The sequence below is a fragment of the Bubalus kerabau genome, chromosome 1, assembly GCF_029407905.1.
Source record: "Bubalus kerabau isolate K-KA32 ecotype Philippines breed swamp buffalo chromosome 1, PCC_UOA_SB_1v2, whole genome shotgun sequence".
Classification (NCBI taxonomy): Eukaryota; Metazoa; Chordata; class Mammalia; order Artiodactyla; family Bovidae; genus Bubalus; species Bubalus kerabau.
The window spans coordinates 9,449,085-9,468,165 of record NC_073624.1 but is presented as its reverse complement, the minus strand read 5'-3'; the positions used below and the strand labels follow the sequence as shown (position 1 = coordinate 9,468,165).

Below are 19,081 nucleotides of genomic sequence, written 5' to 3'. Positions count from 1 at the left end.
AGGATTGAACCCTACCATGGTGGTGAAAGTGCCAAATCCTAACCTCTAGACCACCAGGGAACTCTTTGATTTTCCCCTTTTTAAAAGTGCCAATAAACTGTTATTTACAAAAAATCATGTGGTTAGTCTGGGGCTAGCGTCTACCACCCCTGCTTTAGAGTGGGACCCATAACCTGAATTCATGGGAAATTCCAAGCAACATTGGTTTATAAGGCTACAGAGCCAGCGTAACTGAACACAGGCCACAGAGCACAAGGGTTCGAGCTCAAGGAACAGATTCAACCTGGAGTCAGGTTTGTTCTTCTCTGTACAGCCTGAACCCCAAGCAGACTGGAACTTGGAGGTGGGAATGATTTCGGATGCAGTCAGGAGCAAACGGCAGCAGCCAGCAACTGGAAGCAAGACCTTCGTTTCCCAGACCAGGAGTCCTAACCCCTGGACCACAGGAGTCAGCAGGTCAGGCTAAGGTTCCTAGTCTTGCCTGCCTGATCAAGAATGAATTCAGGCAAGGAGGCAGAAGGTAAAAAGTAAAAGTTTATTGAAAAGAAAAAGTACATTCAGAAAGGCACAGGAGAGAGCTCAGAGAGAGAGAGAAATTAGCAACTTTGGGAAGTTTAAATCCTTTATAATAAATCCTTCATAAAAGGGCAGTTTTCTGAGTCTATGTCTTCCCTCAAGCCAATCACCTTACTTTGTCCTCCCTGGTTAATTTGTCTCAGGACCCTCCCCCGGGGTGCACACGCCCACCCTAGCCAAGTTGGATCTTGAAGTGAAGGCTTCTGGGAGGAGCAAGACTCATCATGGCCTGGAATTATCCTCTGACTTTTGATTCCAAGGCTTCCCCGGTGGCCCTGGGTTGGGAAGATCTCCTGGTGAAGGAAATGGCAACCCACTCCAGTATTCTCGCCTAGAGAATTCCATGGACAGAGGAGCCTGGCGGGCTACAGTCCATGGGGTCGCTAAAAGTCAGGCTGTTGTAGCCACACATTCCGGGAAGCAAACTCACTCAGAAGGACAATGCCGATAGTGGAGTGCAGTTTATTACACCGGCGGGCCCAAGGCAGAGTCTCCTCTTAGCCAAGGACCCTGATCAGCATTTGTGAAAATCTTTTATACCCCATGTGTACGTGTCTGAACCCACCACTCCAAATTCCTTGAGACTTACATAAACCAAGGAAAATACAATCCCAATAACCCCATCATTCACGTGCTATGTGCTCATGTGCTCAAACAGTCAAACAGTTAGCCAATAATCAATAAACCCGAGGTTACACTCCGATAGATACAGAAAAATTTATGGCCTGTCTGGAGGAAGGGGTGATTAGTGTATGTTTTCTCTTAGGCGATGAGTAACCTAGATACGATCTTCAAGGTTCCCCTGTCTGGAGGGGGTCTTATCCTTCTGTTGTTTTCATAGGCACTAAACACAGAGTTCAGAGTCCATTGGAAAGGTAGCCAAGCATGATCAGCATGAACAGGCCTAAGATGGAGTCCAGGCCCTATGAATTCCTTCTTCAAGGCAACTAATAATTTTCTACTTTCTTTCTTGACTCCAAGGAGAGTTTCTGTGCATTTGTAGGGTCTCCTCTGTCAGACAGGGTTTTTTCCCTTTCGTTGTCCTTGCCATGATTATTCCCTAGAGATAAGAGACAAAGACTGGCTACTGACCCTGTAAATTCCTTAACTGGAGCCCACCTATCTCTTATCTCAGGAAATGCAAGCAGAAGGGTGGCTTATTGTAAATTTCCAACCTGGAGCCCACCTGTCTCCTACCTCATAAGGGCCACACTCCCTCATGGCATCCATTCATTCAACAGGCAGGTGTAGAGCTAGGCGCAGATTTGGGCTGGGTGAGGGGGTAGGGTGGAGAGGGATCCAGCCTGCCCTCCCCCAGTGGGAGCGGCTGCGGTCTGCTCTCTTCAGCCAGGGTCTGGCCCATCCCCCTCTTGGGCATCTTTACTTTCTCTTTCCCTTTGCAGTAACGTCAGGTCCTACCCCATGGAGGGGCCTGGACCCATCAGAGGCTGAGCTCAGCCAAGAGGGAGGGCCCAGGGGAAGGTGGGTCTGAGCCTGAGGAAGCAAAGCACCCCGGGGGCCCTCCCACCCGGGGCCCTCCTCCCACCCCCGTGCCAAACCAGGAAGGAGGGCGGGCTTCCGCAGAGCCGGCCTGGGAGGTCACTCATAGATAAGGGGTTTTTCTACCCGAGAGTCCTGAGAGAGGAAGTGGAGCCTCCGCACTCAAGACAAAGGCCAGGGATGCAACCAGCCTACCGAGGCTACAGCCAGATGCCCTGGATCAGGTACTGCTGCCCGCCCGCTCTGTCTACTGGGCCCCCTCTCCCGAGGTCTCTAGGGCTGTCTCATCCCTCAGCCTCCTTCTCCCTGAAGTCTCTGCAGCCCCAGCCCCGTTCTTTTTCCCCTTCTGGCACCTTTTCTGAAAGGACCCTCTCCCACTTGGAGTCTTTGCCCTGTTCTGGGGAGGGGGCGCCCACTCTTGCTTCTGAACTGGCCCCCCCCCACACCTCCATGCCTCTCTGAGGGTCCTCTGGCCCAGCTCTCAGTCTGAAATGCTGTGGGCCAGTTCCTTTCCCGCCGGTGCTGGGCTGCACCCTCTATGAACACTTAGAATTTGGCCAAAGGATGGCTGAAGTGGCTGGTGGATTGTTTGCAGCACTCCGATCCATTTTCTCTACTGTTTAGACCACTGAAAGCACAGTGTGAGAATATTTCTCTAAGGCAAGTAGAGACATCCCCTCTTCCAAGGGTACCTCAGCTCTGAGCAGAAAAATAAATGGTTTTACTTACAACCATTGGTTTAAGTAAAACCATTAAATGGTTTACAACCTGGCCACACCTTAGGTGACCACGCTTAACATTTATAACTGTACCACGGGCCTAGAATCGAGGAAAGATCAGGGGAAATGCTCCTGTTTTAAAAGTGAGTAGGAAAGAAAGCCACATCCAAGGCTTCACACGGCTGCAAGGTCACAGATGGCACAGCTGGAGATGGTCTCGTCTGGTTGGGGCCCGGCTCCATCACTTACTGCTGTGTGACTTGGGTGGGCTACTTGCCCCCGCTGTGTCCCTGCTCCCTCCTCTATAAAATGGGCTTGGCTCCCGTGGGATTTGGGGGAGGAGTCGATGAGTTCAGATACAGAAAACACTTGAACAGTAGCCTGAACCGGTGAATTTAGGTGTTAACCTCGTTAAAAAACTGAAACAACTATTGATATCATGTATAAAATAGATAACTAATGAGAACGGACTGTACAGCCCAGGGAACTCCACTCGGTGCTCTGTGATGACCTAAATGGGAAGGAAATCCAAAAAAGAGAGGATGCATGTTTGTGTATAGCTGATTTACTTTGCCGGACCGTAGAAACTAACACAACGTTATAAAATAACTTTACTCCAATAAAAATTAACACAAGCAAACAAATGCACAAGTGAAAAGTCAGGAATGAATGGAATTGAAATGTCAAAGGATATTATTTTGTAGTGGAGAGGTTTTTATTATTTTTTATGTTTTACTAATGTTAGGCAGGAAAACTGGAGTGGGGATTAGGGTGCTATAGGAAAGAGCAGAGCCTGGGCCCTAGGGGGAGACGTCACCCACCCTGCTGACCCGTCACCCACCCTGCTGACCCAGCACCGTCTCTTCTTCCCCGGTCTTCCTGCCTGCCAAAGGCAGCAGGAAATTCCCAAGGCCCAGGAGGGTTGCTGGGAAGCAGAGCACCAAGAGCAGCCAGGGCGTTGTGCTCAGGAGACACCAGCTGGGAGGAATGCCTGGGTCAGGGTGGAGAGGGGCGCTCTCTGCATTTTCTCTTTTCTCTCTTTCGCTCCAGCGACTCCAGTGAACACATGACATGGTTAGATCCTGAAACCTTCTACTTCCAGTTTTGCAACCTACTCTATGCCGACGGGAGGAACTGCTCCTATATCTGCTACCAGGTGGAAAGAAGGAAATACAACTCACATGTCTCCTTCGACTGGGGTGTCTTTCATAACCAGGTACAGGCCCCAGGAAACTCTCATCACATTTATTTGGTGCCTTAGAATTGCAGTGCGGGCAGCACAGATTTCACGTGCTGCTGGCATTGTGTCCTGCCAAGGGAGGAAAAGCCCGGGAGCAGGGAGTGGATGGGCAAACTGTCCTTTTAGGATCCTTGCACAAGTTGTTTTCCCAAAGTTATGACTGGGGGATATAATTCCAACTGCCATTCATTGGTTTTCAGACTGTGTTATGTCAGATACTAGGAAAATTCCTTTTGCAGTGCGTCCAGTTTTTATAAAAAATGCAGTTATAGGGACTTCCCTGGCAGTCCAGTGGTTAAGACTCGGTGCTCACAGTGCAAGGGGCATGGAAAACTAAGATCCCGCAAGCAGTTTGGTGGGGCCTAGATAAATAAAAGAATGCAGATATAGCGGTGATGGGCTTCCTGGATGGCTCAAGCAGTAAGGAATCTGCCTGCAGCGCAGAGGATGCGGGACACACGGCTTCTTTCCCGGGGTCGGGAAGACCCCCTGGAGAAGGAACTGGCAGCCCACTCCAGTGTTCTTGCCTGGGAAATCCCATGGACAGAGGAGCCTGGTGGGCTACAGTCCATGGAGTCACAAAAGAGTCGGAGACGACTCAGTGACTTAACAACAAGGATATGTTTAGGAAGTCTGGTCTATTGTGTTCCAGTGCCGATCAGACCCTAGCAGCTGCTCTGCTGGCTGGGTCCTCGCCTGCCACACCCATTCCACTTCTGTGCCTAGGGCTTGGGACCTCACAGGGGAGACCCACAACCTTCATCCTGCCTGTCCTCCAGCTGGTGAGCACGCGGCCAGGTCTCCTGGATGACCACTGCAGCATCAGCAGTGCCTAATAAGTCCACTGCCCTGCGGCTCCTGGGGCACCATCTCACCACTCCTGCAAAATGTCCCCCACCCGCCTGCAGCCTTTTCAGAATCTACCTGGGGAAGGCAGCTCTCATGGGCTGGGTGGGGTAGGAGTGTGCGCTGTAGCAATATTACCCCATCAAAATATAATCCGAGTCATACGTGTCATCTGACTTTTTCTACTACCCAGTATTCAAAAGATTAAGAGAAACCGATGAAATTAATATTGATAAGGTATTGGGCAATGCAGTCATCCCTCTGTATGGAGTGGGAGGTTGGTTCCAAGAACCCTGCTAACACCAAAATCTGCAGATACTGAATTCCATATGTAAGATGGCATAGTATTTGCATATAACCTACCCACATTCTCCCATATACTTTAGATCATCTCAACTTACTTGTGATATCTGATACAATGTAAATGCTACATAAAACATTTGTAAATACAGTGTCGATGTACGTGAAAGAGGAGACTGAAAAAGCTGGCTTAAAACTCAACTTTCAAAAAACTAAGATCATGGCATCCAGTCCCATCACTTGATGGCAAATAGATGGGGAAAAAGTGGAAACAGTGACAGGTTTTATTTTCCTGGGCTCCCAAACCAGTGTGGATGGAGACTGCAGCCAGGAAATTAAAAGATGCTTGCTGCTTGGAAGAAAGCATATGACAAGCCTAGACAGTGTATTAAAAAGCAGACATCTCTTTGCTAACAAAGGTCCGTATAGTCAAAGCTATGGTTTTTTTCAGTAGTCATGTACAGATGTGAGAGCTGGACCATAAAGGAGGCTGAGCGCCAAAGAACTGATGCTTTCGAATTGTGCTGGAGAAGACTCTTGCGAGTCCCTTGGACTGCAAGGAGATCCAACCAGTCATTCCTAAAGGAAATCAAGCCTGAATATTCATGGGAAGGACTGAGGCTGACGCTGAAGCTCCAATACTTTGGCTACCTGATGCAAAGAGCCAACTCACTGGAAAAGACCCTGATGCTGAGAAAGACTGAGGGCAGGAGGAGAAGGGGACAATAGAGGATGAGATGGTTGGATGGCATCAACACAATAGACATGAGTCTGAGCAAACTCCAGGAGATGGTGAAGGACAGGGAAGCCTGGAGTGCTGCAGTCCATGGGGTCATAAAGAGTCAGACACAACTTAGCAAATGAACAAGATGTTATGTAAATTGTTGCCAGCCGGGCAAATTCAAGTTTTGCCTTTTGAAACTTTTTGGAATTTCCTTTTTCGGAATAATTTCAATAGGTGGTTGGTTGAATCCACAGTTAAGCAGCCCTCAGATAAAAGAATTGACTGTATATCTAAGCTATATACTTATATGAATTTTCTAATGCATAACTAATATGAAACTTCATGAGATAGTTTGCATTCTTTTTTGTTCATACTAAGTCACTGAAACAAACTGTGTTTTTTATTTTTAACATTTATTTATTTGGCTGCTCCAGGCAGCATACGGGATCTGTTTTAGTTGCTGCCTGTGGGGTCTAGTTCCATACCAGGGATCAAACCCCGGTCCCCTGCATTGAGAGCGTGGAGTCTTAGCCACAGGACCACCAGGGAAATCCCTTAACTGTATTTTCACACCTGCCACACACCTCCCTTCACTTGAGCCACACGTCAGGTGCTCTGTAGAGGTGTGTGGCTGGTGGGTTCCCTGAAGTGCTGGGCAGCTCTGTGAGCCTCCTAGCAGACAGCACCCAGGGAACCAACCTGGACCCCAGAGGGCATGGCACGAAGCTGGACTCAGGATACTTGTAGAATGAATGCTTGAGAGGATGGATATTGGAATGAATGGATGAGTGGATGACTGTGGGAAGGGACAACTAAGGAAGAAAAGAAGGGAGGGGGCAGATGGAAAGAAGGGATAACTAGTAAGCTACCTGCCTCTGGGACACCAGCCACTGACTCCTCCTCCTGCCGCCACCCGCACGGCCTGCTCTGCCGCCAAGAACAACCGTGCTTTCCTCCTCCGTCTCTCCCAGGTCTGTAATGGGACTCTCTACCACACCGAACTCCGCTTCCTGTCTTGGTTCTGCGCCAAGGAGCTGCGCCTTGACGAGAGTTACCACATCACCTGGTTCATGTCATGGAGCCCCTGCATGAAGTGTGCGAAGAAGGTGGCTAACTTCCTGGGAATGTACCAGAATGTGAAGCTCAGCATCTTCGCCGCCCGTCTCTACTACTTCCGGGACGAGAGGTCCAGGCAAGGGCTGCTCGGGCTGAGCGACCAGGGAGCCCGTGTGGACATTATGTCCTACCGAGGTGAGAGCAGAGGGGGCTGGGGGCCTGGGCGAGGGGAGGTATGGGGGGGCACCTAGAATACCTCCCGAGAAAGAGGGGAGTGGGAGGGGAGCCTGGGGAGCGGGGAGGAGGGCCCAGGGCACAGGCAGAGGGTCAGCAGAGGACAGGCCCAGCTCTGACAGCTCTGCTTTCCTCTTTATCTCAGAATTCAAATACTGTTGGAAAAAGTTTGTATACAGTCAGAGGAGGCCCTTCAGGCCTTGGAAGAAACTATACAGAAATTATCAGCGGCTGGTTGAAGAGCTTGAGGACATTCTCGGGTGAGGGCTTCCTTAGCCTCCCCTTTACCCTGACCCACGGCCTCCCCCTTACCTCCGCCCACCGTTACCTCCCTTCTCAGCCTCCTCTTCCCCCTGGTCCTGCCGGTCCCCTGCCCTTGAACCTTTCCTCGGTCCTCTCTCCTTTCTTCCCCCAGCGTCTCCCTCTCCCGCAGCAAGGGGGCCCCCGCCTCCTCCCATCTCACGCGCTGACCCAACCTTGTTACTGAACTGAACATAAGTGGGTATGAACATGTATACGTGTGAAAATGAGATTTGAAAAACAACCTTGAAGACTGACTTGACTAATCAGAGAATGAGGATTCCTGATGGGAGTGACTGTATTTGTTCGCTAGGGCGTCAGCAACAAAACTCCGGTGACTTAACAAGACGCATTTATTTTTCTCGCTGTCATGGAGGCTAGAAGTCCAAGACCAAGGTGATGGCAGCCTGGGTTTTCCTGCGGCCTCTCTCCTTGGCCGCAGGTGGCTGCCTTCTCGCTGTGTCCTCAGATGGCCTTTCTTCTGTGTGTGACCTCTGGGGCCCTGGTGTCCCTCTGTGTGTCCCAGTCTCCTCTGCTTACGAGGACGTTGGGGCTTCCCAGCTGGCGCTAGTGGTAAAGAACCCGCCTGCCAATGCAGGAGACATTGGAGATGCAGGTTCAATCCCTGGGTCAGGAAGAGCCCCTGGAGAAGGGCATGGCAACCCATTCCAGTATTCTTGCCTAAAGAATCCTCTGGTCAGAGGAGCCCGGCAGGCTACAGACCACTGGGTTGTAAAGAGTTGGACACAACTGAAGCAACTTAGCACACACAAGGACATCAGTCAGATCAGAGTAAGAGTCACCCTAAGACAGTGGTCCTCAACCTTTTTGGCACCAGGAACCAGTTTCATGGAAGACAATGTTTTTCCACGGACCGGAGGGTTGAGAAGAGGATGCTTTGGGGATGATCCTCATAAAGAGCATGCAACCTAGGTCCCTTGATTGCACAGTTCACAGTAGGGTTTGCACCCCTGTATGTGTGAGCTAAGTTGCTTCAGTCATTTCCAATTCTTTGCCACCCCATGGACGCCGAGCTCCTCTGTCCATAGGATTCTCCAGGCAAGAATACTGGAGTGGATTGCCAAGCCCTCCTGCAGGAGATCTTCCCGACCCAGGGATTGAACCCCAGTCTCTTCTGGCTCCTGCATTGGCAGGCGAGTTCTTTACCACTAATGCCACCAGGGAAGCCCTATTTGTGCTTCTATGAGAATCTAATGCTGCCCCTGACCTGATGGGAGGCGGAGCTCAGGCAGTAATGTGAGCGACGGGAAGCGGTTGTAAATACAGATAAAGCTTTGCTTGCTTGCCCACCGCTCACCTCCTGCTGTGCACACCCATTCTAACAGACCACAGACAGGTGCCAGTCCATGGCCCGGAGGCTGGGGACCCCTGCCCTAAGAGCTTGCTCTTAATTCAATCACTGCCTTCAAGGTCGTATCTCAGTTACAGTCACGTTCTGAGGAAGTGGAAGTGGGGACTTCAGAATATGGATTTGGAGCTCACAGTTCAGCCCCTACAATGACCAAGGGCATCTCTGAGCTGAGCGGGCGCAGTGACAGCAGGATCCTGGTCCTGTGTGTCTCTCTCCAGGTTATGCCCCCACCCCTTGACCCTGACTCGTCTGCTTCCATTCTAGACCTTGGTGCCCCCACAACCCCACCCTCACCCCACCGTCACTCTGACATCATCACAGCCCTCGCTCACTCTGCTCATTCCTGGTCCCATTCCCACATTGCTGCCAGCGATGAAGCGCTGAGGATGGTGATGGAGAGAGAGTGAGTGGGGGTGGGGGGAGTTAATGGTTAAGTTTACATTTAAATACGCCTTTAAGGGAAAAAGTAGGATTGGGCACTTGAGAATTGAGTTGATCAGAGATTTTCCCAAAAGCAGAACAGAAAGTGGAAGGGCAGCCAGGAGTCAGGTCAGAGACCACAGCTCGGCTGCTCAAGGTAGATCAGAACGTGAGTGTCTGGCCCTGTGATTGCGGAGCCAGCAGCCACATAAATGCACCGAGGAGGAGGAACTCGGTGGAGATTCCAGAAAGGGTGGCGGGAACTGTGGCAAGGGGTAAAGAGAGTAAGCTCCTGATGAGCTGGGTTTCTGGGCCACCAGAGGCACAGGAAGGACTGGCGAGTGGGAAGCCGTCGGTTTGGAATCTGTCATAAAGTCCTCGTGGAGAAGGTCGGGGGTTCCACTCCTCTTGGCATCTGGCTGTGAATTGTCAGTGGCAGCAGATGCTTGTCTGTTCGCTCTCCCCTCTTGTTTGCACTGCTGCCTGGGGATCCTGAGCAGAGTCCCGGGGGGTCCCTGGCTGCTTCAGCTCATCTGCCTCGATGCCCTCCCTGTCGGTGTTTCCTTCAAGGAGGGAGGCACAGACGGACACAGCTGTGGATGACACACGCCCTGATTGTCTCCAGCATTGAAAGGGCCCCAGTGGCCAGCTCAAAATGCCCTGCTCCCAGCACGCCTGCATCTCGGCCCATCCCTGGCAGCTCACGGGGATTTCTAGGGCCGGGGCTGGAGGATTGCTGTCATTAGGGAAAGGCCAGCAAAGGGTTTCAGCCTTCTTGTCCACCCTTCCTGCTTCTCAGGCCAGGGGTGACTTAGCTCTCTGAGTCTGACCAACACTTCAGTGTGCAGATCTGATCAGTCTTCCCAGAAGGACGCAGATCATTCTAGACTTTTCCATTGGCTGTGACCCTGGGCATTAGGACAAAGGGAGGTAAAGGGGACAGCATCCTTATAGATCCTCTAACTTCCTGCCCAAGCTCTTGTTACCCCCGAGGCCACACCAGGGCCTGTGGGGCAGAAGGGGGGTGTGTCCAGGGTCCGAGAGCAGTGAGATGACAAGCTGGGAAAAGTTAACTTAGGAGTTGCATCTGTGTGCAGTCTGGACCGGAGGTGGCCGTGACTGCTCTAAGACCTCCTCCCTAGGTTTCCCCTTTCCCCAGAGCTACTTTTTCATCTGGAGGTCTTGACATGACAAGGTAAGCAGGCAGCTTACCCTTTCTTTCGTACCCACCCTCCGTCCACTCCTTTTAATGGAACAATGGGCAAGCAGGAGGAGGGAGCCAGGCCAGGCTGCCTGGACAGCTTTCCAGTTCTTTCGTTTATTTGCTGTGTGACCTCGAGAGAGTGTCTTAGCCTCTCTGTGCTAGGACCTCATCTAAAACGTCAGGATAACGATCCTTCCTGCTTGAGGCTGTCGGGGCGCTGGGGTGGCTGATGGTTCACAGATCTGCCCAACACAGGGCTGGAGATGAAGATCTGTAGTGCTGACCCCCAGCCCTCCTTTTCCATCCTGCCCAGAGTCTTGCCAGGGTACTAAATGACAACAAAGTACCAAGCCGGGGTGGGGTGGAGAGAGCATTAGCCTGCCCCTCCCCCAGTGGGTGCAGCCTCTGTCCTCCTCTCTACAGCCAGGGTCTGGCCCATCCCCCTCGCTGGCATCTTTACTTTCTGTTTCCCCTTTGCAGTACTGTCGGTCCTGCCCGTCCATCAGAGGCTGAGCTCTGCCAAGAGGGAGGGCCCCAGAGAAGGCGGGTCTGAGTCCGAGGAATCAAAGCACCCCGGGGCCCTCCCAACCCTGGTGCCAAAACAGGAAGTGGGTGGAGCCTCAGCTGAGATGGCTGGGAGGTCGCTTTCAGATGGGGGCTGTCCTAAAAGCAGGGGTCCTGGGAGTGTCTATGACAGAGGGCTGGGCTGGGTCAGGCCTTCCTGGGCAAGGAGCTTGCGTTTGGATTCCTGGAACCAGGTAAGTCAAGAGCCCGGAGGAGGAAGAGGATGGGGAAAAAGAAAACCATCCTAGGACCTCCCGCCTCAGCTTCCCCAGGCCAGAAGGGCATCTGCCACTCAGAAAGCTGTGGGGGAACATTCTCAGATAAGGGACTCTCCCAAGGGCAAGGGCAGCCTGCTGAGAGGGAGGTGGAGCCAGAGAGCCCAGTGCCAGGGCAAGCCGAGACTGCCAAGGGGGCTGGAGCCAGGCTGTGGGGACCAGGTATCGATGCAGGTTCTCCTCTCAGCCTCGGGCTCTGCCACCATCCACTCCCAGCCCTGGGTTCTCTCTCTGGCTCCTTCCCTGCAGGGCTCCACTTCTGTTCCTCCTCTTGCCTCAGGCCTCCCAGCCCCGCTTCTGCCACAGCCTGTCTGTCTGTGTCCCTGGCCATCTCTGTCTGGCCCTGGCCATATCCCATAGACATGGCCCCCAGGTCTTCCTGAAGCTTTCTGTGCACCCTCAATCCTAGACTTTAGGTTCAAGGATGATTGAAACACTGTCTGGAGTCAGCTACAAAAGCATTTTTGTAAAACTTTATTTTAAAGGCACAATTTTGCAAACGAATACTCTCATTTCTGCTCTGTGGAGGGAAAACTCTCCAAGATAAGAAGATAATTCATTTCCCATGAAGACACTACCAAGTGTGAAAAATTCAATTGGTCTTTAAATACTTCTTAAAGGTTGTTTCTGTCACACCTACAGTTTTAGCTATTCAAGGTCAAGGTGCAACATATGTGCTATGAAGATAAGTCCTCTTGTCTGAAATGTGAAGGGTCTAAGCCTTGAGTTGTCTGGTGTCCCCAGGCCTGGGGAGTTTCCCAGAACACGGGGACTTCAGGGCTAAAATCAGGAAGACTCTGGGCAGACGGGGCAGTGGTTGTCTTAGATGTGCTGCAAATGGGATTTCCCTTCTGATCTGGCCGCCAGTTCCCCTCACCGGGAGTATGAACTTCAGGGGAGGTCAGTGGTGGCTAATGAAGGGTCACAGTCCAGAGGTGGTCTCTTTAGCAGTTGTTCTCCAAATCCACCTAAAGTTTTACTGATTAACACGAGGCATGTTAGGTTTCCATTGATGAGATAGGTTTCCGCTGGTGAAATCTGTGGCTTTGCTAATTAGAATAACAGATACCAGAAATGGTTTTTCATTGGTGGAACTGGTGATATTTCAGTGAGTCAGCTGGAAATATGGCAAAGCTCTTCCGGCCTTGTAGGCAGAGTGTTGCAACCCGGGGTCCAGGCTGTGAGGGCATCCTTGGTTTGGTTCCTGTGCCAGTTCCGATGCTCTGAGGTCACCTGTGTCTGACGCGATGATAGGCCAAGTGACATTACTGTGGGTGAAGGGTCCAAAAGGACAGTGGTCTGAGGTCATCAAGCCTCCCAAGCTTGTTCAGGCTGGCATCTACTTGACCTTGGGTGTCCACGTGTGGTGGGGCTCTGGCCAGAGCGTGCCTTCATGCACCTCCCTGGGTCTGGCAGGAAGGCTCCTGGTTGTATCCACCTGCTTCAATTTGTGCAAAGCCAGCAGCATTTATTGAAAAGAAATGGGATTTCTTGAAATCCCATCAACAGAGGAGCCTGGCAGGCTACAGTCTACGGGGTCACAAAGAGTCAGACATGACTTAGTGACCAAACAACTATGAAGCCCTGGGGGTGTCTGGTCTATAACTCATCTCCTCTGGCCTCAGGCACCCTGATCGGATTCTGATCAAGATACGGATGTTTGAGGAGTGTGGGGTTAATGGATGAGTGAGTGAGTGAAGGAATACCTAATGAAGGAAAGAAGGAGGTTCTTTCCTTGTGCTGTGGGCAAGCTCACATACTAGAACCTCGTGGTTCTGCATTTCCACGTGGGCTGGGCCACTTTGCAATGTATTACATGAAGGAAAGCAAGATACAAAACGAAATACTTTACAGAGTACAAGCATAATGGGCGGGGGAGAAAAAGCTAAGTGAGTGCTTCCACCAAAAGTGTCTGTTGCAACACACCCGTGGTGACAGCAGGTTTTCCTGGTCATGTACCTCTGTGCTCTTTCTACAGACAGAAGTGTGATACACACACCTCAGCCAGGAGCACAAAGAGTTAACGGAAAAACACCAGCTTCCATCCCCCCCATCCCCCAAAGAGAAAGGGTTCTGACATTAGACATGGGATTGAGGTGCTTGTGGGACTTACACAGAGGGGTCTGGGGCTCAGGACAAAGATGTGAGAGCCGAGGAAGGACATGCCGTGTTCAGTTCTCGGGGCGCCCCCACCCCACCCTAGCCCAGGCATCCTGCCTGCAGTGTCCTCTAGTGTGGGCTGGAGTGGGGGGGATCTCTTTCAGGCCAGAGGTGGGAGGTGGTCTCTGAGGTGCGAGAACTCACACTCTTCCATCTCCCTCCCCGGTCCCCCTGGTCAGCCAAGAAGGAAGAGACCCTCCCATACCTCCCCTCAAGGGCCCAGGCGAGCCCAAGGAATTGGGTTCAGAATGTAACCCAGCCTAGGGTGACACCAGAGAAAGAACGCTCTCTGCATCTTGGATTTTCTCCTTCCTTGTTGCACAGAAACACGATGAATCTGCTAAGAGAAATTCTGTTCAAGCAGCAGTTTGGCAACCAGCCCCGGGTCCCAGCACCTTACTACCGGAGGAAGACCTACCTGTGCTACCAGCTGAAGCAGCTTAATGACTTGACGCTTGACAGAGGCTGCTTCCGAAACAAGGTGCCAAACAGGTCCTCTGGGTACAGGGCCGGCAGGGGCTAACCTCATCCATGCAGGGGAAATCCCGAGACTCAGCAGAGTCTGAGTTAACCCAGCTTCCCAGGAACTCTCCACCTTCTTCCCCATCCCAGGCCACCACAGAAGCCCTTCCTTCCAGCACAAAGTCTTCCTGCTCCTCTTTGAGAAGTTCATGCTTTCTCATCCTCCAGGTCTCAGCTCAGTCATCACTCCGGGAAGCCAAGCGCTCTTCCAAGGACTGAGCACCTAACCTCACCCACAAGATCTCCATCACATTTCTGCCTTTCTGCTCATCTTTCTACCTGTCTGTTCTTCCTCTCTTCCTCCCTGACCTGCTCCTTGGTACTACCCTCGGGTTCAAACATCTCCAGACAACCTCCTGATTGTGTCCAAACACCAGCTCACACTCTACCTGGCGGCTCAGTGGTAAAGAATCCACCTGCCAATACAGGAGATGCGGGTTTGATCCCTGGGTTGGGGAGATCCCCTGGAGAAGAGAATGGCAACCCACTCCAGTATCCTTGCCTGGGAAATTCCATGGACAGAGGCGACTGGTGGGCTATAGTCCATGGGGTCACAAAGAGTTAGACACGACTTAGTGACTAAATAACTACGAAGCCCTGGGGGTGTCTGGTCTGCAACCCGTCTCCTCTGGCCACAAGGACCCTGATCAGATTCCGATCAAGATACAGATGTGTGGAATTAATGGATGAGAGAATGAGTGAAGGAATACATAATGAACGAAAGGAGGTTCTTTCTTTGTGCTATAGGCAAGCTCACATCCTGGAAAGTTCACAGGATAGAGCCCCTCATCCCCAACTTCACCCTCCATGTGTGACCTCTGGCCTCTGCCTTCTAACCAGCCCTTCCTGCTTTCTGTCTTATACCCTCTCCAGAAGCAGCGGCATGCAGAAATTCGCTTTATTGACAAGATCAACTCACTGGATCTGAACCCGAGCCAGAGCTACAAAATCATCTGCTATATCACATGGAGCCCTTGCCCGAACTGTGCCAGTGAGCTGGTCGATTTCATCACCAGGAATGACCACCTGGACCTGCAGATCTTTGCCTCCCGCCTGTACTTCCACTGGATCAAGCCGTTTAAGAGGGGGCTGCAGCAGCTGCGGGAAGCTGGGATCTCAGTGGCTGTCATGACCCACACAGGTAGGAAGAGAGACAGAGCTGTCGGTGCCCTGGAGGTTCTGCAAGTTCCAAGAGCGAAAGCCACTGCGTGGGAGTGGGAGAAGAGGGGAGGCTGGGCCGGAAGGATGCAGGCCCAGCTGGGACTCAAGGGGTGATACCACCTGGAGGGGAAATTCCAGGAACAGGAAGAGAAAGAAGGGGGAAGGAAGGAGGGAACCTGCTCCTCTGCCCTCAGGGCCTGACTCTGCTTCTCTCTCTCATATCTCAAGAGTTTGAAGACTGCTGGGAACAGTTTGTGGACAACCAGTCGAGGCCCTTCCAGCCCTGGGACAAGCTGGAGCAATACAGTGAGAGCATAAGACGAAGGCTCCAGAGGATCCTAACGGTGAGAAGCCGGCCCTGAAGCAGGTCCCCGGCCTCTCCCCCACTCCCTCCCCAGCTTCAGCCTCCCCACTTTTATCATCTGTCCTCTGCTTGCTGTCTCCCACCCCCAACTCCCTTCTCTTTTCTCATGACACCTCCTTTTGGCTCCCTCTCCCAGGCGTTTGCAGTTCCTTCCATGTCTCTCTTGATAGATCTTTTTTGTTTGTTTGCTTCAGGTCTTCTTTGTGGCTTCCCTAATGGCTCAGATAGTAAAGAATCTGCCTGCAATGCAGGAGAACTGGATGTGATCCCTGGGTCAGGAAGATCCCCTGGAGAAGGGAATGGCTAGCCACTCCCATGTTTTTGCCTGGAGAAGTCCATGGACAGAGGAGCCTGGCGGGCTACTGTGGACTACAGTCCATGGGGCCGCAAAGAGTCCGACACGACTGAGTGACTGAAACTTCTTTGTGGCACGCAGCCTCTTAGATGCCCTGCAGCATGTGGGATATTAGTTCCTCTACCAGGGTTCGAACTCGAGTCCCCTACATTGGAAGGCAGACTCTTTATCACTGGACCACCAGGGAAGTCCCTTAATAAATTCTTGTTAGCTCTCTGTTTCCCTCCAGGCCTCCAGGGCACACTTGACTCAGTTCTTTTCCTTTGCATTTCTAGTCCCTGCATTTTCAGCATCACCTCTCCTCCCCTACCTCCCTCACAGTTTCCTGCCAATCAAAGCTTTCTCATTCCTCTCTCAACAGGCCCCAACTTAGAAAAGATCTTCAGAGGCTTGAGCATCAGACTCTCATCCCCTTTGTCATTACAGAGTGACTCAAGATGACAGTTCCTGGGTCATCCCAATGCTTCGTGAACTGCTGACTCTCAGGATCGAGTACCAAGCTCCACAGGCAGGCCGGACCCTCGCCCAAGTCCAGAGACCTTTCTTCTGTTTTCTAAGTGGGAAAATTTTTTTTAATTGAAAAAAAAAATAATAAAGACAATTTGAAAGTCTGTAAAACTTTACTTTCTAAAAGGGTTATGTAAGGATTAGTCTTTCCTTCATTAAGTGATGAGTACAAAGAACTCTAGTGCTACAGCTCTAAGGGAAAATTTGCTTTAGAATTCCTAGTAGAGTCTGGAATAGTGGGATCATTTTGTGGTTCAACTATGCTCTATTCCTTCTCTATATCTAACATTTGCCTAAATAAATAAGATAAGGACTTCCCTGGTGGTCCAGTGGCTAAGACTCCTTGCTCTGAATGCAAGGGGCCAGGGTTTGAGCCCTGGTCAGGGGACCATGAGATCCCATATGCCGCAGCTAAAGATCCTGCAAGCCGAAACCAAAAGACCCCATATGTTGCAACTACGACCTGGCACAGCCAAGTAAAATAATAAACCAAATATTGTTAATAAGCAAAGTAAAACTTTATTGCATGAAGTTGACCACAGACTTGACTGGGGAAAGAACACACTTGAAACTGTTTTCCGGTGTTCTTGGTTGAAGCAACAGGCATTCCTGGCTAATTGAAACAAAAGAAACATTTAATAGAAAGATGTTGGATGGTTCACGGAATCTCTAGGAAGGACGAGGAACTAGATTTGAAGGCTTCACTGCCAGGAAGCCTCCAAACTATGCTGCTAGCTGGTCTAGTGACCAGGACTGCTGGTGATGGCATGCTTCACCCACAGCAGCTGGATACTAACAAAGAATCCCTGCTTCGACTGCCCCCACTGCCAACAGCCCCATCAGGATGGAGGAAAGGGACAGGAAACAGTTACAATAAATAATGAACACAGCATAAGATGAGAAGAGTAAAATCTAATGTATCACACTGAATGTGAATAGAGGGGCTTCCGTGGTGGCTCAGGTGGTCAATAATTTGCCCGTAATGCAGGAGACCTGGGTTCGATTCCTGAGTTGGGAAGATCCCCTGAAGAAGGGAATGGCAACCTGCTTCCAGTATTCTTGCCTAGAAAATTCCATGGACAGAGGAGACTGGTGGGCTACAGTCAATGGGGTCCCAAAGAATCGGACACGATTGAGCGACTAACACAACACAAAATGTGAACAGAATAAATATTTCCACACTGCTTACCCAAAAAAAAAAAAAAAATACTCTTTAAGTGATAGAGCTTGGAAATAAAGGGATGAACAAAGAGACAAAGGGATGAACAAAAAGATATCAGGCAAATTAAATTTTATACAATTAAAAAGTTTTAAAAATAACAGCTAAAAAAGAAAGCTGAGTGCCAAAGAACTGATGCTTTTGAACTGTGGTATTGGAGAAGACTCTTGAGAATCCCTTGCACTGCAAGGAGATCCAATCAGTCAATCCTAAAGGAAATCAGTCCTGAATATTCATTGGAAGGACTGATGCTGAAACTCTAATACTTTGGCCATCTGATGCAAAGAACTGACTCACTGGAAAAGACCCTGATGCTGGGGAAGATTGAAGGCAGGAGGAGAAGGGGATGACAGAGGATGAGATGGCTGGATGGCATCACTGATGCAATGGACATGAGTTTGAGTAAGCTCCAGGAGTTGGTGATGGACAGGGAAGCCTGGCGTGCTGCAGTCCATGGGGTCGCAAAGAGTTGGACATGACTGAGTGACTGAACTGACTGAATCTTTATTAGAAATGAATTGGTGTAGAGCTCTGTTCTCCAACCCTGTTGTTCAGGCTTTACTTTTTTTAAAAAATTCATTTGTTTGGTTTTCGGTCCTTACTTGTGACCTGCGGAATCTTCTTATTTGCGGCATGTGAACGCTTGGTTGCAGCGTGTGGGATCTAGTTCTCCAACCAAGGGTCAAGCCCGGGCCCCCTGCATTGGGAATGTGGAGTCTTAGCCACTGGATCGAGGAAGTCCCCAGTTTTAAAGTTTTTGATTAATTAATTGTTGGCTGCACTGGGTCTTCATTGCTGTGGGCGGGCTTTCTTTGGTAGTTGCAGCAAGTGGAGCTACTCTTCAGTGTACACAGGTTTCTCTTTGCAGTGACTTCCGTTGCAGAGCACAGACACAGATGCACAGGCCTCAGTAATTGCAGCTCACAGGCTAAGTTGCTCCGAGGCAAGTGGGATCTTCCTGGACCAAGGATCGAACCTGTGTCCCCTGCATTGGCAGGTGGATTCTTAACCTCTGGACCTCTAGGGAAGTCCCAAATTAAGTTTTAAAGGGAAGCAAGAGTGGCACTATTACACTAGGTGGAGTCTAAGGTTCAGTTGGTTAAAGGGGGACTAAATACAGTAACAAACGAACAATTAAAGAATAAAATGTAACAATTATAAATTGTATGTACCAAATAACATAGCAGCCAGCTACATAAAGGAAAAATAATTGTAAACCCTAGTTGAGTTGGAGTGGCAATGCTTATACCCCAGGGGATGGATCACGGTTGGCCTAAGTCTGCTCAGCAGTACGAGAACGATGAACTTTCAGATGTTTCCCCCTCAGTCAGTCTCTCCCATCTGGAAGCTTCCATAAGCCTCTTATCCATCTCCATCAGAGGGCGGACAGACTGAAAACCACAATCACAGAAAACTAACCAATCTAATCTCATGGACCACAGCCTTGTCTAACTCAATGAAAC

General features: G+C 50.6%; 1 protein-coding gene across 2 annotated transcripts; it reads left to right on the top strand.

Moving 5' to 3' along the window:
- The first annotated feature begins 2,175 nt into the window (after positions 1-2,175).
- LOC129641315 (DNA dC->dU-editing enzyme APOBEC-3H-like) lies at positions 2,176-16,510 on the top strand. 2 transcript variants are annotated; one of them, XM_055566041.1, is made up of 8 exons: positions 2,176-2,300; positions 3,846-4,011; positions 6,877-7,156; positions 7,341-7,455; positions 13,815-13,971; positions 14,886-15,153; positions 15,402-15,517; positions 16,254-16,510. In XM_055566041.1, exons 1-8 carry the CDS (start codon positions 2,257-2,259, stop codon positions 16,263-16,265), a joined length of 1,158 nt encoding a protein of 385 aa, XP_055422016.1. In that variant the 5' UTR covers positions 2,176-2,256; the 3' UTR covers positions 16,266-16,510. The 2 variants fall into 2 exon arrangements, with proteins under 2 accessions (XP_055422016.1, XP_055422017.1); XM_055566042.1 differs by lacking the exons at positions 2,176-2,300; positions 3,846-4,011; positions 6,877-7,156; positions 7,341-7,455 and adding an exon at positions 11,082-11,249 and having other exon boundaries at positions 16,319-16,510.
- Positions 16,511-19,081: the final 2,571 nt, after the last annotated feature.